Raw genomic sequence first — 22523 nt, 5'->3', positions numbered from 1 at the left:
GTGGCAGAGCTGAAATTTTGCTATTGAGAAGCTGAAATGAGTCATTTTGGAGCATGGAAAAATGATGTTAATTATAATTAACTTAGGTGGAATGGAGAACTTATTTATATTGTAAATCAAATATTTTTGGTTTGAAATGAACCTGTTTGTTGTAAAAACATAGCATTTATATACTTTTTATGCCTCTTTAAAGGACAGAATATGATTCTACAAACAATATCTTTGAAGTGCATCTCCACCTGGGCCCTCATTATCATTTCTCCAATGGAGCCCTGCACCCAGTAGTCTCTCAAACAGAAAGTGTGTGGGATTTAACCTTTGATAAAAGAAAAACTTTGGGAGATCTTCGACAATCAATATTTCAGGTAATTTAGCTGCACTTCCTCTTAATTTAGACATTAAGGTCCATCTCAAGCTGGATTTCTTTTCAAAAATCCTATTTAAGACTAGAGGCCTGGTGCACAAAAATTTGTGCATTCGCGGGGAGGGGGGTCCCTCAGCCCGGCCTGTGCCCTCTCGCAGTCTGGGACCCCTCGGGAGATAACGACCTGCTGGCTTAGGCCTGCTCCCGGGTGGCAGAGGGCAGGCCCAATCCCTAGGTGCAGCCCCTGGTTGGGCTCAGAGCAGGGCCGATTGGGGAGTTGGGGCGCCGCCCACTGTCATACACAGAGCAGGGCGATCCGGAGGTTGTGATTCCACGCTCAGGGTAGGGCCGATTGGGGGGTTGGGGCACCATCCCCTGTCACACTCAAGGCAGGGTGGATGGGGAGGTTGTGGCGCCACCGCTGTCATGCACAGAGCAGGGCCAATCAAGTGGTTGGGGCATTTCCCCCTGTCACGCACAGAGCAGGGCCAATCAGGGGGTTGGGGCGCAGCACCCTGTCACGCACAGAGCAGGGCCGATCAGGGGGTTGGGTGCCGCCACTCTCACACTCAGGGCAGGGGGTTGGGGTGCCGATCAGGGGGTTGGGGCGCCACACCCTGTCACACACAGAGCCACAGGGCGGTCAGGGGGTTTGGGCGCTGCCCCCTGTCACGCTGATCCCAGTACCGGGAGGCCTTGCGGCTCCGCTGATCCCGGTGCTGGGAGGCATATTACCCTTTTACTATATAGGATAGAGGCCTGGTGCATGGGTGGGGGCCAGCTGGTTTGCCCTGAAGGGTGTCCTGGATCAGGGTGGGGGTCCCCACTGGGGTGCCTGACCAGCCTGGGTGAGGGGATGATGGCTGTTTGCAGCTGGTCACTCACCCTTCAGGGTGGGGGTCCCCACTGGGGTGCCTGGCCAGTCTGGGTAAGGAGCTGAGGGCTGTTTTCAGGCTAGGGGTGACTGAAGCTCCCAACTGCTCCTTTTTTTTCTTTTTTTTTTTTTTTTATTCTGGACCAGCTTTAGCTTTGAGGCTTGGCTCCAGCTCTTAGGCCTCTGCTGAAAGTAGGTTTCTGGCCTTTGCTTACAATGTTGCGATCCTGCTGGCTGAAGCCCGGCAGGTTTCTGGGGTTTTGTTTAGCTTCTGTGTTTGTTACATAGTTGCTTGCAGCTTAGAGGCCTGCAGCGGCAGGCGGGGAATGTTGGAGTCCTCCGTCACTGAAGCAAGCAAGCCTCATGTTAGTTTCAAGCTGCCTGGCTGCCGGCCGCCATCTTGGCTGGCAGTTAATTTGCATATTGCCCTGATTAGCCAATGGGAAGGGTAGCGGTCGTACGCCAATTACCATGTTTCTCTTTTATTAGATAGGATATGACTATTTTTCAAAGCTGTCTAGGAAAATCGGCCAGTTCCATAGAGGGATGGCTCAGGTGTTCTCCCCTCACTGGTCAGTCTTTTAGAGAGAGGCTTCTCTGCCAGTCAAGGCATAGTCCTGCAGGAGCTTTGCAGGGGCAGAATCAAACTGGCATATTTTATTTTGGGGTGAGAGTACCAAGTTGTCTCTTTTTTGAAAAATTAATGTAAAAAGTGTGTTTAGCCCTGACCGGTTTGACTCAGTGGATAGAGCATCGGCCTGCAGACTCAAGGGTCCCAGGTTCATTTCCAGTCAAGGTCATGTACCTTGGTTGCGGGCACATCCCCAGTGGGGTATGTGCAGGAGGCAGCTAATTGATGTTTCTCTCTCATTGATGTTTCTAACTCTCTATCCCTCTCCCTTCCTCTCTGTAAAAAAATCAATAAAATATATATATATATATTTTTTAAAAAAGTGTGTTTAAATGTAATGAAGAGATAAAAATAAGCATATTGTCTAAAACTAAGAACTACTGAACAAATAAAAGCAGCTCACTTCTACCTTTCAGTACAGAATAGCATCCCATATAATAAAAGGCTAATATGCAAATTGTCCCCTTGGGAGTTGACCGCCCGCTATGATGTGCAGTGATCATCAGGGGGTGGTGCGGAATGAAGGAAGGCCCTGGCCAGCCCTGATCACTGGCCTGGCTTAGGGACCCTACCTGTGCACAAATTTTGTGCACTGGGCCTCTAGTTTATTAATAGGATTGCTAAGTGAAGGAAAATACCTACTGGTTTATAGTCAAACATTGTTGTAATCATTTTTTCCAAATAATTTATCCAGTTGTATTTTAATGACAATAACAAGACTGCTCTTTATTTTACCCCCAGGGCTTTCATATTAATTATGTCATTTGGTTCTTTAACCTCCTGGGACAAGCTAACCCTAAGATGAAGAGATTGTGATTTATTTGTGATTGTCTGAGGTCAGACATCTAGTTAGTGGTGGAACTAGGATTCCTGTCCTGGTCTTTCTACTTTTTCTTCTCCCCACTGTACTTCCTGATCTAGGAAAAGAGAAACAGAAAATGTAAGCTTTTTTTTTTCTTTTCCGGAAATAATTGAATTTTCTGAAAAACTATCAATTACTAAAATTATTAGCCCTTTTTTGACTTTCCTATTGTACAAAGAAAAGCAGGCCAGTTTTTTTTTAACTTTAGTTGATTTGAATTATATTTAAATGTTGGATCAGCATCAGGATTTCAAAAATTGTCTAATATTTCTGAACTTTTGCATTAAAAGTTTATTTCGGAGCCAGTCCTGGCAGTGTTGATGAAGTGGAGTTGGGGATCTGACCCTAAGATGACATTAGGTGATAAATGAAAAGGACCTTTAAGTGCAGGTCTGTTATCTTAGAAGCCAGCCACTGGCAAGAGGCTGTGAGATTGACAGTTAACTAATCGCTTATAAATATGAAATTTCTTCTCAAGAGAACTGTTTTGTGGTATTGTGGAGAGAGACTAAATAGAACTAATCTTTATGGGTGATGTTATTTTGTAGAGGTTACCACAGTCCCCAGAGTCTTGGATCTACAAACTTATAAAACAAACCCCCGATAATCTGTTACACGGTTTAAATTTATAGTGGGAAGCATTCCTTTCAGGTGTTAGAGTCAGTGCCGCTTTTTCTGAACAGGACTGATTAAATCATTTTGCTCTTTTGGACAGATTCCTGGGCTGGCATGTTGGTCAGTTTGCCTCTGATAAAAGTGTCTTCCCATAAGTTACATAGAATTGTTTAGATGGTTGTTGTGCCCTTTGTGTAAGCCAAGATTTTTCCATCACTAATGGGGGAGATTAACATCTCTGATGTAACAATGAGTGATATCTTCTTTCCTTACTTTCCCTTTTGGGTGGGATGGGGGTATTCATTTGTTTGCTCTCTGTATCTTCCACATATGTATATTGGCACATTACCTGTCTTATTTAATCTGGAAATGTGATATATGTTATTTTTCTTGTTCTCTTTTTCTTTTACAAATATTCTGTAGCTGTTAGAATTTTGGGAAGGAGACATGGTCCTTAGTGTTGCAAAGTTTGTACCAGCAGGACTTCACATCTATCAGACACTTGATGGTAAGATAAATATTAAGACACAGCAGTTCATTTTATATATTTATATTTTTGTGGGGCTCATATATGATTTTCTACTCCTGGTCAGTCTTCCCCGCTACCTACTACTTTCTTTTTTTTTTTTTTTTTCAATTTACTTTTAAATTTTTTTTATTGTTGATAGTATTACAGTATCTCCCATTTCCTCCCCTTTCCCCCCTTTCTCTAAGCCCCTCCCCCTCCCCCTTCTTCACTACCCTAATGCCCATGTCAATGGGCTATGCATATAAATATGTAAGTTCTTTGGTTTATCTCTTCTCATCCCCCCACCCCCTCATCGAGGTTAACTATGTAATTTATCCAGTTTATAATGTGTCCAATTTATGTAACATGTAAAATTTTGCTAACATGGAAACATTTTATATTTTCTGAAATTTAAGGCTGCCTCTGTACCAAATTAATTTGTTAATTAATTGAACCTGTAACCTTTGGTGTACAGGACAGTGCTCCAATCAACTGAATCACCCGACCAGGGCTATGTAGCATGATTTTTTAACCCAACTCTTAGCTTCACATTTTGTAGTAAAACAAACAAATGTACTTTGAGAGCTTGAAAGTATTTACTTTCTTTAAATAACAACAAAACAGTAATAATCGCAGTCACAGTGGTAACAGTTATTTTGGCCTTCACTCTGCCAAATACTAAGATAAGTGTTTTATATAAATTATCTCATTTGATTGTTACAAAATTCCTTTATCCCCATTTTATACATGAGAACATTGAAGTGTAGAGACTTGAAGTACACAAGGACATAACAGCTAATTAGTAGTGGAGCTGGACCATTTGATGCCTAATTCTTACTTCTGTTCACAGGGTTAAGTACAGTTGACTTTATATTATACTCTTTTCCTGCTGTCATGCTCACAAAACTTATGCAGCAACATGGGGAAATGCTTACATAAGGAAAAAAACTAAAGGGTGTGTTGGGAGAAATAAAGATAAAAGTGATATAATAAATATAGTTACTACCTTCTTAATTTTTCTTAATGGGAAAGATTTTTCAAAAAAACATATTTAAGTGTCTCAGCTCTTTCTTTAGATGAATGGTCTCACTGACTACCTCCTCGTCCTAGGAGACGATCTGACACTGTGTGACATTGAAATTGCTGATGAGGAAGACATCTTTGTATGGAATGGAGTGGAGGTAAGAAAATATTGAAGAAATATTCATGATAGTTTTGGATTTTTTAAGTCGTAATGAAATTTTATTCAGCATATGTGAAGGCAATTAGGTATTAGAAAACTACTGAAATATTTAATAAGTTTTAGGTACAGTTAGTAGTAGTTATGTGTTAAAGAGATATTTATTGAGCACCTCCTCTCTGCCAGGCTAGGTGTCAGAAGCTAAATACAAAGATTCAGGTTTTATGGTGTAACTGCACTAACTGCTGGGGAGAGGGGGTGTCTGTGCATATTCCCTGTGGGAACTCAGAAGGGGGCTTATAGCTCTATTGAATTAGGGAGTAGAGGTGACTTGTAAGAGGAGAGTGAACTTTCTATTTCTAAGTCAGGAAAAGGGCGAGGAACATCTCAGCCACTCAGTGAAGTCTCCCTCGCACTTATTCCCGAGGCTTCACTACCACCACCGAGGACTCATCATCTTTGTCCCCACTCCAGATTTCTCTCCTAAAAAATAAAAGACGGCTAAGAGAAAGTTTCAAATGAAATATCTAAAGTTATTTTTCTGATACTTAAAAGACATTTGTGAGAACTTCACTTGAAAAGAAAAAACATGAGAATTATTTTGCAAGAGGAGTCTTTTGTTACTGTGTTGACTTCATGTTGGCAAATGTAAACTATACTAATGGTTGTCTTGGCATTATTGTAGGTTGGCGGAATCCAGATTCCCACTGGTAGCGACTGTGAACCTCTGCTTTTAAATGTTCTTCATCCGGCAACAGGCAGTGAAGAGTGTCGGCAGTTGGTAGAATCTCCACAGGTCTTCCCAGCTAATGCAGAAGTGGGCACAGTATTCACAGCCTTAGCAATTCCAGGAGGTGTCATCTTCACCAGCAATACTGCATCTGTAGGTGGAGAGAGCTGGACTGCCATTCCCAAGGAGGACTTGAAGAAGACATTCAGAGAACAAGGCCTCAGAAATGGAAGCTCGATTCTGATTCAGGATTCCAGTAATGATAATAACAGGTAACTCGAAAAAATATTTTAAGTTATTTAAATTAGAGCACTATCTTTTAGAACTCTAAAGCTTTATTTTACTAAGAGTTAAATGTTTCTTTTTATTTCTAGACATTATGTTCTGTGTTTTGTAAGTAGGAATGTTCTAGGTTAGGCAAGTTGGAGAAAAATGATACTGTAATGTGATAACTACGTAATATAGATGTAAACAAGATACAGTCAAGATTAGATGGCTATAAAGCAGAATCCTATCTGAGGAATTCTGATTAGCGCTCCTTATAAAATTGAAGACATAGTCTCACAAAGTTCCTGAAATTTTTTATGAGAATTATATTAAGATCATAGCTAAATTTACCTGACTATTTTGTCACAAAAATCTCGTACAGCAATTCAGTTTTTCATCCTTTTTATGACTCTTGAGCTCCTCCCAGCTGCCCACATAGGGCAGTTATATGGGGAACTATGCCCTTGTTTCCATAAGTTGCATTTGGAACCCAGAAACACTGCTTCTCTTCATTTTTGTTATCCATGTCTTGACACTGTAGAGAGCGGTTCTCAACCTGTGGGTCGCGACCCCTTTGGGGGTCGAATGACCCTTTCACAGGGGTCGCCTAAGACCATCCTGCATATCAGATACTTACATGACGATTCATAACAGTAGCAACATTACAGTTATGAAGTAGCAACGAAAATAATGTTATGGTTGGGTCCCAACATGAGGAACTGTATTTAAAGGGCCGGAAGGTTGAGAACCACTGCTGTAGAGTGTCAGTTTCTGTAGTCATTGTGTCACATACTGTAACACCTCCCTCCCCCCAAATTCCACATATAGGAGACTTTAGTTACAAGCCTAGGCAGTTCCCTGCTTCATCAGTGCTGTGAATATACTTAGATTACAGAGCCTCTGTATTATTTAGTGGCTGCGACACAGAGGAGCATTTGTGATTATGCTAATTTTGTGTAAGATTTATCATTATTATTCTTTTGGGTGTTTCCCAGACATTTACTTCCCCACCATATGTATCTAATTAAAAAGTTTATTATATATTTCTTTTTTAAAAATAATACACTTATTAGGACTTGGGAAATACAGAACTGAAGACTGGAGACTGGCAACAAACAGTGTCACTGCACCTCCCAAGCATGTCAGTCATTGTTAGCTTTCCTGTTTGTCTGAGCTAGGATCATTGGTTTTTTGTTTTGAAAATGTTTCTTTTTGAACCTGCCAGTTATTTTGCAGATAGCAATATTTTGCTTTCCCCATGTTTGTAGACTCTTCATAAAACTCATTCTACATAAGAATCAGTGTTGATGTTACAGTATACCCAGCTGCTCCTGTGGGAGGCAGTACAGGTAGTGGGTAAGGACAAGGGCTCTGGAACCAGCTGCCTGGATCTGTTTCCAGCTTTATCACCTCCTAACAGTGTGACCATGGGCAAGTTACTTCATTTCTCTCTGCCTACTTAAAGAAGTTAAATAATAATTAGTACCAACTTCATAAAGGTGTAAGTATTGAAAGAGTTAAGTGCTTACAGAGTGTGCACATAGTGAGTGCTGAATATTTTAGCATCATCATCATTGCCATCATCAGCTTTTCACTATTTTAAGGGTTTCTTCAGGGAACATCTTTGTGCTTAAAACTTTGCTGTATTTAGGATTGCTAACTTCACGTGGGGTCCAAATAGGAATAACTGAAATAAAGAGTAGGATTGTATTTCAGGGCTCTGATACGCACTCCCAAAGAGGACTTCCACTAGCCATTCAGTGCCTCCATGTGAATGAGAAAGAAGTCACTTCTTTCTTAAGATCCTTTACTACTACCTGTAGGAAAGGCTTGTTAGAACAAGACACTCTACTGCTATCTGCTATCATAAAATAGCACTCTATAATAAAAATATAAGTATTCAGTGAGTATGATATAAGTGATACCCCTTAGCTGTGGCACTTTGATGCAGTGTCGGTCTGCACAACTGTACATGGCTGTCCTGTTATTAAATCGGAGTCCTGTGGGTGGGCCTTGCGCAAGCTGCTCTTAAAGCCCTCCTACTGTTATAAGTGTGCAGGCAGAGTCAACAGCTGATTATTCAATTACAACAGTTCTCTTTGAAAAGTGTAGCAACAAATTATTTGTCTAAGTCAAAGAATATCTGAGTCATTAATACAGATTCCTTAGAGTATAAACTCTATAGAGTACTGCCTGACACTGTCCTAAAAAGATAGTCAACTTTCATAAAGCCAGCTCAGTAGAAGTTGGTCACCTTCAGTGAGTCACATTAAGGCAGATTTTAGAAGTGGTGCCAGAGAAACACTATTGATTTTCTGATTCTTCCTAATCCATAAAAGTGCTTTGTAAAGACACTTTTTTTTAAAACATCTTTTACCTACAGTTTGTTGACCAAACAAGGGAAATGGATCACTACTGTGAATGAGGTTGACTGGGTCCAAGTTAATAATTTATGTCAATTAGAATCTGAAGAGGAGCAAGTTAAAATATCAGCAACTGTTAACGCAGTGAGTAGATTATAATTAAAGTTTAGTTGACAGTGTTTTAGTTAACAATTTTATTTAGAAAGCAATACCTTACTCTTTCAGAAAAGTTTCAGACTTATAAATCCTAAGAAATCAATATTTTATTTTTAATATTTGATTATTGCTTGTTTACTTATTATTAGTCCTTGGCATATCTCAAGAAAATATGTGCCTTTTTTCCCCCTCCAAAGCCTAGAATTAGAAAGTGGGAGTTAGCTATGTAACTGGAATGGAATCCTCTGGCTTTGTTGTCAAATATGTAATGCTGTATCAAAATATGAACGTATATTTATCTTTATCAAAATGTGAAATGCTGTTTTCAAGGGTCATTTTGGTAATTTTTAAAACAGGTATATATGTTTTGTGTTGTGTTGTTTTTTAAGTTTAACTGAAATTGCTCTACATTATACTCTGTGCTCTATATCAGCGGTCGCCAACCAGTGGTCTGTGAGGTCTGAAAGGTTGGTGACTGCTGGTTTAAGGAAACCTTTGGAGCAGTGGTCAACAACCGGTGGTCCGTGGACATTGGTGGTCCGTCAGGTCTGAAAGGTTGGCGACCACCGCTCTATATAAAGCCATCCTCTCTTTAAAAGGGTGTCCTCCAGTCTTTCATTTGAAGACTGTGATACTAGTTTCCTTAAACATTATTTCAGAAAACATCTTTTTTTATTTATGTAGTCTCAGTTCATTGCTTTTTTTCTATAGCATTAAAAGAACCATTAGAATGATTTCTTTTCTGTGAGTATTATGATTTCTTAAGGTGCATTAATATTTGTTGGTATAGTAAAGGGGAAAGTTTAAGACCTACCACCCTGACCCTAAGTGGAAGACTTTGGTGAAATCCCTGAACATTCTTAGCACAATGTGTGAGGGTAGAGTGGATCTCTGACATCAGTTTTACACCTAAATTTTCACAATTTTATGCCCTAGAACAGCAGTTGCCAACCGGTGGTCCGTGGACCACTGGTGGTCTGTGAGGTCCAAACGGTTGGCGACCGCTGCCCTAGAGGCAGTTAGCCTAAACTAAAATGAAAACAGTTCTAAAATAAAGTAATTTAAACATTTTAAATAGTGCCCTTGGGTTAGTATTATATGTTTTTATATAATTTATGCTTATTGGCACTGAATATATCATTCTTAACATAAAGGAAGGTGATGACCTGAAATTTCTTTTGTTTCCGCTCATCAAAAAGGTTACTGGTTTGTCAGTTTTTGTTTTTTCTAGCTAGAATTGTTTCTCTGATTCTCTATAGGAGTTCTGTTCCAGTTAACATCAGTTTGGTAAAAACTTGACCATTAAAATCTAAGTTTTTTATTTTGACTTTGTAGAAGAGAGAAAAGGAATTTCAGGGATGAAAATAATTTTTTTTAAGTAGGCAAAAACTACCAAATATCAGGTAATTAATAATTCAATCTGTACATGCACTCACTGACAATCTCCATTTTCTTCTCCTCCCACTGTTTTCAACTTATACACAGTCATTAGTTTATTTCTCTATTTTAGGTGGTGTTTGATATTCGAATTAAAGCCATAAAGGAATTAAAATTAATGAAGGAACTAGGTAATCGTTTATGTTTGCTTTTGGCTTTGGGGTTTAATTTTAGTTTTGATTTTTAATTGAAAAAATTATGGGAGAGTACACAAAATAATTTAGGGAAAACTCATGCACGTACCACCCAAAATGGACAGATGTTAACATTTTGGCATGTGTTTGTTTTTGTTTGAAACATTACAAAGCCCTCTGTGTCCTCCTCAGACCTACTCTCTCTCCCTCCCCAGTTGCAACCACTATATCTGATTTGGGTGTGTGTCTAGTCTGTGGACTCGTATTGTATATATTATGTTCCCTTATATATGTGTATGTGTATATTGTGTTTTTACACTTACATAAATTAAGATACTGAGTATAGCATTCTATAAATTCACTATTCACCTAGCATTGGGTTTTCTTTAATAGTCTTTTATTGAGGTACAGTTTATATACCACAGTTTATATATCAAATACCTGTTGGAAGCCTAATTAAGTGATTATTAGTTGAGGTATATAGTTTTACTGTAATTGAGTTTTAGAACATTTCCATCACTCCAAAACAATCCCTCATTCCTTTTCACATTCTGAGCCCCTGATGACCACTCACCTAACTTTCTATCTGTCTAGATTTGCTTTTCTGGACATTTCATGTAAATGGAACCATATAATAAGTTGTTTTTTTATGTCTGGCTTCTTTTACTTAGCACTCCATTTTTTGATTCATCCATGATTTACTGTGTATCAGTAATTTGTTCCTTTTCCTAGTATCCCATTCTATGATATGTTACATTTTGTTTATTCATTTACCAGTTGATTGATTCACTCACTTTTTGGCTTTTATGAATAGTGTGATATAAACCAGCAGTTGCCAACCTTTTGGACCTCATGGACCACCAGTGGTCCGAGGATCACTGGTTGGCGACCGCTGCTATAAACACTGTCTTTGTGTGGACATCCTGTTTTATGCAGGATTAGAATTGCTGGGTCAAATGGCAAATTTATGTTTAGCTTTATAAGAAGCTGCCATACTATTTTCCAAAGTGGCTGAACCAGTAATATGTCAGGGCACTAGTTGCACTGTATTTTTTATTATAGCCATTCTAGTGAATATGAATTGGTAGATCATGGTGTGTTCTATTGTATTTTCCTTATGCAGTGATGGTGAGCACTGTTGATGTGCTATGGTCCATTTGTATATCCTAAGAATTCTATTAAAAAGCTACTAGAAATAATAAGTGAGTTTATTAGGAATTCAAATCATATACAAAAGTCCATTGTATGCTTACCTACTAGTAACAAAAAACAAATGGAAGATGAAATTAAGAAAACACTTAGAATAAGATATCATAAAATACTTGGGGATAAATTTAACAAAATGTGTGCAAGACCTGTACACTGAAAACTAGAGAACATTGCTGTGAAAAATAAAAACAACCTGAATAAATGGAGAGATGTCCCATGTTCTTGGGTCAGAAGACAATATTGCTGAGGCTAATTCTCTCAAAATTAATTTGTAGATCCTATGCAATCTCACTCAAAATCCTAGAAGGTGGTTTTTTGGGTTGGACGGGGGAGAATAAATTGAAAATTATCCTTGGGTGAGGATTAACAATAAAAAATATTGTATTAGAATTATATGCTAGTTTCATATGACTATAGTATAGGATACAGAACTCAAGAATCTCAGAAAGGAGATTCTGCCAACATCTAATAAAATTAGGACTTCTAAGACCCATGCCATGCTTTCCCTCTCAGAAGGCTCCATCCTCCCAACCTCCCCACTTCATGTCCAACTTTGTAAGAATTCTGATTGGACCAAACCTGGTGTACTCCTTCCCACAAAACAGGAATTTGCATCCTCAAAAATAGGGCACACCTGCCCTAATCCATTTAATGGGCATAAAAAAATCACCTAACATTTTAAAGAGACAGTCTCTGCAAAGTTCCTATGTGCACAAGTTTCAGTTATCACAGTTTATTATGTAACAGTGACCTAGAAACACAGTTCAAATTCCAGCTACCACTGGATTTAACTGCGTAATTGCGTAAAGCGCAAACGTGGCTCCCAGCTTCAGTCCACAGATCACTACAGAAATAACAAACGTACATCACTGCATGTCTGATCATTAATTTCACCACACAGACAGTAGAGTGTGTATAGTTCATTGCCTCCTTTTCTCCCAGTGGTAAACCCATGTGACATTTTATAAGGACAGGTCATCAAACTTGCTAACCAAGAGAAAAGTGCTGCAAAGAAACAAAGCACGTGGAGTGATAGAAGTAGTAGCTGACATGGAGGTGTTGACGTGCAGTCATTCAAGAGACTAGCCACGCAGGTGGAGGAACTTATGAATGGGCACTTATCCATAGAAGTGAGGACCGTGGTTGTGACAGATAGAATGAAGCTGTCCCAGGAGAAGTGATGCTAGCAAAAAAAAAAAACAGTTCACATTAAAGGGGCTCTTGGGCATATTTTATGAGTGAAAGCACAAAATGTAAAATATTGGAAGCTGATCCAAACTTAGAAATCTGAGTATGACAGTTCGCTGTGAAATGAAAAGATGCTCACTGTGTAGCATGTCATATGAGGAGCTGAAGAAAGCAAGCCCTGTTTACACTGTTGACATGTTTTATTCAAAGAAATAAGACAGTATCTTCTAAAGGGCAAGAAAATTGTAATTTTTCTCACTGTTTAGATTGCTTTGCACCGTTTCAGCTTGCAAGGCATTCTTACAGTCCTGTGCTACTGCAGTACAAGGTGAAGACTGCCTGTACTTGTTCTCTGGTTGTTGGGGGAAGAAGGGATTGTTTTTGTTTTAGCTTATCATAGCTTCCTGCTAATTAACACAGTAGAGGCTCTTGAGTTTCCTTTCTTTGATGCACTGACCAGCTTCTTCTTACTTGTAGCTGAGAACAGCTGTTTGAGACCTATTGATAGAAATGGGAAGCTTCTTTGTCCAGGTAAATCTTTGTGGTAGCTTTCAAAAGCTGACACATATTCATGCTAACTTTCTTAACACTTTTACCTTAAATGATGGCTTCCAATACCTAATATTCTTTAATTACCTTTTAGAAATTGATTTATAGGACATACTTTCATCCAGGTGTCTTACTCATATGTTACAGAATATCTTAACCAAAATTCAGACACTTCTGTTTTGAAACAGCTGTCTTTCCGATTAGCTGATCCTCATTTTAGTCATGGGTTTTTGATCTACTTTTATCCTTATAGATTTATTGTCAGTTTTTTAATTTGCTAACTTTATTGAGATATCTATTGTGGAATAGAGTCTTCTAACCTCTGTAATACTTGTCATTAGATGTAATTGAGTCTAATTATTGACAGTAGACTCTAGAACAGCCGTGGGCAAACTACGGCCCGCGGGCCGGATCCGGCCCGTTTGAAATGAATAAAACTAAAAAAAAAAAAAGACCGTACCCTTTTATGTAATGATGTTTAATTTGAATTTATATTAGTTCACACAAACACTCCATTCATGCTTTTGTTCTGGCCCTCCGGTCCAGTTTAAGAACCCATTGTGGCCCTCGAGTCAAAAAGTTTGCCCACCCCTGCTCTAGAATATTCATAGTCACCTCATATCTTAGCATTGTTGTACAGATAACAGGAATAATATATTCTAGCATTTGGAAATAGAAAATCAAACATAACAATAATATATATAACCCTTTTTCATGGAGTGTAACTTTGTCTTTCTTGACATTCTTGATTTTCAAAAGAAAAATTGATTTAAGTATAGTATTTTGCCCAGAAAGGTAGGAATGAATAATATTCATTCTGTTACAAAAAATTTTTGTAGTGCCAGACAGTTACACGTTGAAGGAAGCAGAACTGAAGATGGGGAGTTCACTGGGACTCTGTCCTGGAAGAGCACCAACTTCCTCTCAGGTAACATGAGATCGCCTGGCCACCACACCCACCTGCCCACAGTCAGTTCTTCACTTTATAATTCACTAGAGGCCCAGTGCACCAATTCGTGCACCAGTGGGGTCTCTCGTCCTGGCCTGCGCGATCAGGCCGAAACTGGCTCTCTGAGGGGTCCTGGATTGTGAGAGGGTGCAGGCCAGGCCGAGGGACCCCACCAGTGCACGATCGGGGCCAGGGAGGGACGCAGGAGGTTGGCCAGCGGGGAGGGACCATGAGAGGGCTCCAGGGCATATCTGGCCGTCTCACTCAGTCCCGATCGGCTGGACCCCAGCAGCAAGCTAACCTACTGGTCAGAGCGTCTGCCCCCTGGTGGTCAGTGCACATCCTAGCAACTGGTTGACCTTTTGAGTGTCTGCCCCCTGGTGGTCAGTGTACGTCCTAGGGAGCGGTTGAGTGGCCTTAGCATATTATTAGCATATTATGCTTTGATGGGTTGAAGGGATGACTGGACACTTAGCATATTAGGCTTTTATTATATAGGACTAGAGGCCCGGTGCACAAAAATTTGTGCACTGGGGGGGGCGGGGAGAGGGGGTCCTTCAGCCCGGCCTGTGCCCTCTCACAGTCTGGGACCCCTCAGGAGATAACGACCTGCTCCCGGGTGGCAGAGGGCAGGCCTAATCCCTAGGTGCAGCCCCTGGTCGGGCTCAGAGCAGGGCCGATTGGGGAGTTGGGGCGCCGCCCCCTGTCATGCACAGAGCAGGGCGGATCTGGAGGTTGCGATGCCACCCCTAGTCACGCTAGGGTACAGCCGATTGGGGGATTGGGGCACCGCCCCCTGTCACACTCAAGGCAGGGTCGATAGGGAAGTTGCGGTGCCACCCCCTGTCACACACAGAGCACGGTCGATCACGGGGTTGGGGAGCTCCCCCCTGTCATGCACAGAGCAGGGCCGATCAGGGGATTAGGGCACTGCACCCTGTCACACACAGAGCCGCAGGGCGATCAGGGGGTTTGGGCGCTGCCCCCTGTCATGCTGATCCCAGTGCCGGGAGGCCTCGTGGCTCTGCTGATCCCGGTGCCGGGAGGCATATTACCCTTTTACTATATAGAATAGAGGCCTGGTGCACGGGTGGGGGCTGGCTGGTTTGCCCTGAAGGGTGTCCTGGATCAGGGTGGGAGTCCCCACTGGGGTGCCTGGCCAGTCTGGCCGAGGGGCTGAGGGCCGTTTTCAGGCTGACGGGTGACTGAAGCTCCCAACCACTCCTTTTTTTCTTTTTATTCTGGGCCAGCTTTAGCTCTGAGGCCTCGGATGCTGAAAACAGGTTTCTGGCCTTTGTTTACCGTCTGTATTTGGTACAATGTTGCAGTCCGGCTGGCTGAAGCCCGGCTGAGTAAAGCAGGTTTCTGGGGTTTTGTTTAGCTTCTATATTTGCAACATAGTTGCTTAGAGTTGCAGCTGAGAGGCCGGCAAGTCAGGCGGGGAAAGTTGGAGTCCTCCGTCACTGAAGCAAGCAAGCCTCATGTTAGTTTCAAGCTGCCTGGCTGCCGGCCGCCATCTTGGCTGGCAGTTAATTTGCATATTGCCCTGATTAGCCAATGGGAAGGGTAGCGGTCGTACGCCAATTACCATGTTTCTCTTTTATTAGTTAGGATACCTTAACTATTCCAGTAAAACTGTAATTCTTAAACATTTTATTTTCCTTAAATGATAACCTTTTATTTTAGGAATATTGTGTTTAAATAAAAAATACTAGCCCGGCCAGTGTTGCTCAGTTGGTTGAGTGTCGTCTAGTGCACCAAAAGGTCGCCAGTTAGATTCCCTGTGAGGGCATATAGCTGGGTTCGATTTCCAGGTCAGGGCGCATGCGGAAGATCAATATATCTCTCACACATCCATGTTTCTCTCTTCCTTCCTCTCTCTAAGTATGTCCTCGAGTGAGAATAAAAGATTGTAAATAAAAAATACTATGTCAAAGCATAGTCATAAGGTTCTTTTTCTGTGGAAACTGGTTAAGGGGAATGTTATGGCTACCAGTTTCAACCATATTTCAGAAATTCTGAAATGTGCCCTTTTCCCCCCAACTTTTAACATCTGTGAGATTAGGCTGCATCTTTTGTCCATGGCATCCTACAGTTATAGCCAGCACTGTGTTTTCTTTTTTCGTGGTACATAAAGCAATGAGTAATAGCTAATTAAATTTTAGATTTAATGAAATACAGAATATTAATTCTGGTTGTAATTTCTCTGCAATAATATCTCACAACAGCTTGGTCTTTATCAGTATTCATTTCCTGTATAAATACCATCTGTTTGACTTTGCCAGAAGCCCTACCTACTTAGTAAACTTTCATTACAGTCCCAAAGTCATATTTATGTCCTTATTGTTAAGACTGTGTCGAGGTTAGCTGGTTCATATCAGGAACCCTCTGTCTGGATCCACTTCATTCGTTTTCCAGCCACCTCTCTTTAATTTCTTCTTCCCTGAACAAGCTGGAGAAGGAAAACGTGACATGTGAAGTTGAGTTACAAAGAAAAGTAGGCCCGGCCAGTGTTGCTCAGTGGTTGAGCGTCCACCTATAAATCATGAGGTCATGGTTCGATTCCCTGTCAGGGCACATGCCTGGGTTTCGGGCCTGATCCAGCATAGGGGGCATGCAGGAGACAGCCGATCGATGATTCTCTCACCATTGACATTTCTCTCTCTCTCTCACTCTCTCGCTTTCTTTCCTTTCTGAAATCAATAAAGACATATTTTTTAAAAGGGTAAGGAAAATAGGGCTCTAAGCAGCTGAGTTGACAAGAGATCAGACTCACATTTTTCCTGTAGAGTCTTGGGAATCATAGTATATGGACAGAAACCAAATGATTCAGAGAAAAACACAGTTACGCTTATAGTGTATAGTAATTGCAAGTCCCTTTGAGGAATGACCAAGAAAGATGGAGATCATGGAAGAATAAAGAATATCTATGAGAGAGGTTTTTAGGAGTAAAAACATTGGTGATGAAGCATCTTACATTTTTAGGTAGTTGAGATTATTATTTAAATTGTAACATTATATTACCCAACATAGTTTTGTTTTACATAATTTGATATTTTTATTAAAGTTTCATGGGTTACATGAAACTTTTCTTTTTTGGGAGTAAATAATACATTTGTAGAATTTTAAAATTTAGACTGAGTTGCATTCACACTATGTCTCAATCTTAGCTGTTCCTGTTTTTCGCTATGGGAAGTGATATCCAGCCTGGGTCAGAGATGGAAATCATAGTAGAAGAAACAATCTCTGTGAGAGAAGTAAGTTATTTTACTTGGGGGGAGGAGGGGAGTCTGTGGGTGTCTGATATGGGGAACAGGAATAACCTGTATTAGGATTTTGATGTCCTAAGGCTAGGGGTTTACATAATATACTTTAAATAATTCTGTGTATCCACTAAAGGAGTAGTTTTGGGAGCTTGAAAATTGGTGAGCAAACTGGAATTTTACATTAGATTATTTTTTATTATTATCAATAATGTTGATCATAGAACTTTGGGATATGTAGAAATAGATTTTTAAAAAACATTAAAACCCCTCATCATATCTTATCCCATAATATGAACATTGTGGCATATTTCCTTTGTTTTTACTTTATATACACACACAGTTACATACACAGAGGTAGAAATGTGAGTGTGTGTGTGTGTGTGTGTGTGTGTGTGTGTGAGAGAGAGAGAGAGAGAGAGAGAGAGAGAGAGAGAGAGAGAGAGCGCGCGCGCATCTTGTCAGAACAGAAAGCAAAGAAGCCAGCAAAGATGACTGGCGTCGGCAAAGAAACACAGAAGCCAACTTGAAGAGGCTGCCTCTGGTCAAAGATGAGACAGCTTGGACCTCAGTGGGAATGGTCATGAAAGTTGACTGGTATATATAGTCTGAGTTCATATGACCCTAAAAATGCCATCTTCATTAGGTACCGATGGGTAACCAAGTGGATGCTTGGGAACCATGAAGGAAAGTATCGAGCATTTGTCCTGTTTTTGTTTTACAGACTATACTGCAGGGCAACTAGAATGATAACAGGTTTTTAAATAAACAATCCCAACCAATAAAAAGAAAGAATTTTAAACTCTCAGTTTTTCAACTCCGAATGACGCCTGAAGGCAGTGATCCTGAAAGCCTGCGCACAACCCAAAAAGGACAACACTCAGGCATTATAGAAGTTTAACACTACCCATCCTTTTTTTGCCCCCCAAAACCCCCAAACAGCCTGAGTCTGATCAAACCTAGAAGTACAGTTAGCCCAGTCCAAAAGTGGAAAACTCTTCAAGAAATCGGCTACAGGGGAGAGGGCCTGTAGGTTAAAAGATCTTGTCTTAGGAGAAACAGCAAGCAGGGCAGGGTGTGGACTTCATTTGGCCCTTAATTCAAATCAGAAGAACTAATAATAGTTTGGAAGAAAGTAGGGAAATTTGAACACTGACTAGATAATTGTTATTAAAGAATTCTTATTTTTTTTTAAATGTCATTGTTTTAGGGTTATTTTTTTAAGGATGTTTATCTTTATGTAAATATTAATAAATGATATTATATGATAGCTGACATTTGCTTCAAAAGAATCTGGGTTAGGAGAAACCAAGATGGCGGCATAGGTAAACACCGGAAATTGCTGCCTCACATAACCACTTCAAAAATACAACTAAAAGACAAAACGGACATCATCCAGAACCACAGGAAGGCTGGCTGAGTGGAAATTCTACAACTAGAAGGAAAGAGAAAAGCACACTGAGACTCAGAGGAGGTGCGGAAGTAAAGTGCACGTACGGAGGTGCACGTGGAAAGGGCTGGCAACTGAGGACGCGGTTGTTTTTTTCAATTGGGAGGGAGACACAAGCTCCCGACTGCTCTGAACGCCAGTTCCGGGCAGGTCTCTGGGGACCCAGACTCATATGGGGAGAAACTGGACTGTCTGGCATCGGTAGGAACTCGAAGGCGGCTTTCTCTCAGAGGTGCTTGCAGCGATTACCGGGACACTGAGACCCGGGGCCTCTTAGGGCAGAGCTGAGGATCAGCTATAGCTGTTTGCTCCACCTTGTTGATTCCCTGAGACCCCGCTCCACTCAAGCTGTTCGTAGAGGCTTTTGCATATGAATGGCCTGGCCCTGTGCAATCTGAAATTACCTAACAAACTGCAGCTGGGTCAGAGAGACCCAGAACATCCAAAAGAAGGCCCAAGGCCCCATAGCAGCTTGCATTGCTTCACAGCTGGGCCTCATCTGGGCACCTCCAAACCCCAAACAAAGAAGAGGAATCTGCAGATCTCTCTGTAGCTCCTGCTAGGTAGCCTCAGGCAGAGGCTAAATTAGCACCTCGTTAGAGATCCAAGAGCAGGATACCCAGTGGTCAGAGTGGGACCATCCAGATTACAACTCCTCAGATCCATAAAGGACACACTCAGGGGGCAGACTCAGTGAGCACCAAAGCCCCACTGAAGCAAGTCTTGCCCCAGAAGGGTGTCTCCAGCACAGAAGTTCTCCCACCATAACCACAGCTGATTCTCACAGACAATTGGCCTGGAGTTCAGTTCCTCCCAGTGATACCAACTACAATCAAGGCTTAAATACAACAAGACTGAGCACACAGCCCACAAAGGGGTGCACCAAGAGTGTCCACCTCAGGTAATGAGGTGGCTGAGCCACTGGGCCCTATAGGACACTGAGCACAGAAAGCCACTCTATCAACACAGGGAAGCATAAAAAATGTGGAGACAAAGAAACAGGTCACAAATGACAGAAATGGAGGAAAGCCAACTACTGGATACAGAGTTCAAAACCACGGTTATAAGGTTTTTCAAGAATTTTCTAGAAACCGCCGATAGATTTAGTGAGACTCTTAATAAATCTAGTGAGACCCTCAAGGTTATGAAAAATGACCAACTAGAAATTAAGCATACACTGACTGAAATAAAGAACATTATACAGAGTTCCAACAGCAGACTAGAGCAGCCGTGGGCAAACTACAGCCCGCAGGCCGGATCCGGCCCATTTGAAATGAATAAAACTAAAAAAAAAAAAAAGACCGTACCCTTTTATGTAATGATGTTTACTTTGAATTTATATTAGTTCACACAAACACTCCATCCATGCTTTTGTTCCGGCCCTCCGGTCCAGTTTAAGAGCCCATTGTGGCCCTCGAGTCAAAAAGTTTGCCCACCCCTGGACTAGAGGATCGCAAGAATCAAGTCAAAGATTTGAAATAAGAAGCAAAAAACACCCAACCGGAAAAACAAAAAGAAAAAAGAATCCAAAAATATGAAGATAGTGTAAGGAGCCTCTGGGACAGCTTCAAGCGTACCAACATCCGAATTATGGGGGTGCCAGAAGAAGAGAGAGAGCAAGATATTGAAAACCTATTAGAAGAAATCATGACAGAAAACTTCCCCTACCTGGTGAAAGAAATAGACTTACAAGTCCAGGAAGCGCAGAGAACCCCAAACAAAAGGAATCCAAAGAGGACCACACCAAGACACATCATAATTAAAATGCCAAGAGCAAAAGACAAAGAGAGAATCTTAAAAGCAGCAAGAGAAAGAAAGGCAGTTACCTACTAGGGAGTACCCATACGACTGTTGGCTGATTTCTCAACAGAAACTCTGCAGGCCAGAAGGGAGTGGCAAGAAATATTCAGTGATGAATGCCAAGAATCTACAACCAAGATTACTTTATCCAGCAAAGCTTTTATTCAGAATTGAAGGTCAGATAAAGAGCTTCACAGATAAGGAAAAGCTAAAGGAGTTCATCACCACCAAACCAGTATTATATGAAATGCTGAAAGATATCCTTTAAGAAGAGGAAGAAGGCCGAAACCGGTTTGGCTCAGTGGATAGAGCGTCAGCCTGCGGACTGAAAGGTCCCAGGTTCGATTCCAGTCAAGGGCATGTACCTGGGTTGCGGGCACATCTCCCAGTAGGAGATGTGCAGGAGGCGGCTGATCGATGTTTCTCTCCCATCGATGTTTCTAACTCTCTATCTCTCTCCCTTCCTCTCTGTAAAAAATCAATAAAATATATTTTAAAAAAAAAGAGGAAGAAGAAGAAAAGGTAAAGATACAAATTATGAACAACAAACACACATTTATCAACAAGTGAATCTAAAAAGTAAATAATCCGATGAACTGAATAAATTGATGATTATAATAGAATCAGGGGCATAGAAAGGGAGTGCACTGACTATTCTTGGGGCGGGGGAAAGGGTATGGGGGGTGCGGGAAGAGACTGGACAAAAATCGTACACCTATGGGTAAGGACAGTGGGGGGGGGTGGGGGTAAGGGCAGAGGGTGGGGTGGGATCCGGGTGAAGGGGAGCTATGGGGGGAAGAAAGAACAACTGTAATAATATGAACAATAAAGATTTAATTAAAAAAAAAAGAATCTGGGATACAAGACAAGAAGTGGGTTGGGGTACTGACAAACACGAATGGCTGCAGCAGCAATTGAGACTTGAGCGTCATTTTACGATCCTCTGCATGTGGTTAAAGAGTTCCATGAGAAAACACCTTTTTAGTAAGTTCCTTTAGTCTTGTTACATGCTGAAAATATTTTTGGAGTTTTTCATTTTGAGTTTTTCATTTTCACTTGTGGATTCTCTCTTGAATTTGAGTGTTGTGTTTGTTTTTAATTTCAAAGAAAGAAAATCACAAATCTTTACAAAGGAGCGATGTGTGTATCTTTCTGTTCTCATCGCAGGCAAACTTGTTCCCACCACACCACCGAAACAGCTCTTACCAAGTGCAGCGGGCGGTTCTCAGTCTTCATCTCGCTCCCTCTCTCTCGGCAGCATGGTCTATGTGTGATGACTGTGCCTTGCAGCTCTTCAGATTTCCCTTCCTACCCCTTCTCAGTTTGCTACTTCCTCTTCTCTCCAGCTATGAGCACCTTAGGGTTCAATTCTTAGACTGGATCTCACCTCAAAATTCCAGGCTTACATAACCAGCTGCTACATGGTTGTTTGATTGTCATCCCAAATTACAGCACACCCACAACAGCATTCCTGGTCTTCTCTCAAAACGTAACTGGGGTTTTTCCCTCCAGCTCTTAGGAAGGAGAGCTTATTCGGTCATCTTCTTAACTATGTGTATTATCTGTTTGATCAGACTTAAATAGGCCCCAGGATCCAAAGAGGTTGTTTCTTTCAATACTGTAACTCTGAAACAGGAAACTAATGAACATACTTTTTCTTTTTTTTTTTTTTTTACAGTGTTTGAAGATAATGCTGGAGAAATTTGGCCTACCAGGTAAGTTACAGGCCATGATGATGTAGAATCTTATCCACATCCTTGACTTATAAGAAAGTACTTACAAGCCTAATGAAAATGTTTCAGCCCTTTTTTTCTCAGGGTTATCTGTTACACTTTATATCTGTGTGTACATAATAAGTTCTCCTGATTCTGTTTGCAAGCTGGAAGAACACTAGTTGTAAATTAGCTGACCACTGAGGATCCAACAAAAACATAAAAGAGATGAAGTTAAGATTACCTTGTGGAATCACTCCAATCTTTCGCTGGTTCTGTTTA

The 22523-nt window shown here is 41.0% G+C and overlaps 1 protein-coding gene across 2 annotated transcripts in view; it reads left to right on the top strand.

Moving 5' to 3' along the window:
- The window catches only part of USP40 (ubiquitin specific peptidase 40), a 75358-nt gene that overhangs the window by 31369 nt on the left and 21466 nt on the right, over positions 1 to 22523 (top strand). For both annotated transcript variants that reach the window (XM_081095374.1, XM_081095373.1), the window contains 10 exons: positions 194 to 365; positions 3770 to 3854; positions 4965 to 5035; positions 5720 to 6036; positions 8415 to 8538; positions 10061 to 10118; positions 12996 to 13049; positions 13907 to 13995; positions 17187 to 17273; positions 22208 to 22244. In XM_081095374.1, coding sequence (XP_080951500.1) covers positions 194 to 365; positions 3770 to 3854; positions 4965 to 5035; positions 5720 to 6036; positions 8415 to 8538; positions 10061 to 10118; positions 12996 to 13049; positions 13907 to 13995; positions 17187 to 17273; positions 22208 to 22244 — 1094 coding nt within the window. The remainder of the gene's footprint in view (positions 1 to 193; positions 366 to 3769; positions 3855 to 4964; positions 5036 to 5719; positions 6037 to 8414; positions 8539 to 10060; positions 10119 to 12995; positions 13050 to 13906; positions 13996 to 17186; positions 17274 to 22207; positions 22245 to 22523) is intronic.

Source organism: Myotis nattereri, assembly GCF_964212035.1.
Source record: "Myotis nattereri genome assembly, chromosome: 7".
Taxonomy (NCBI): Eukaryota; Metazoa; Chordata; class Mammalia; order Chiroptera; family Vespertilionidae; genus Myotis; species Myotis nattereri.
The sequence above is the reverse complement of the archived record's forward strand: the minus strand, read 5'-3'. Positions and strand labels throughout refer to the sequence as shown.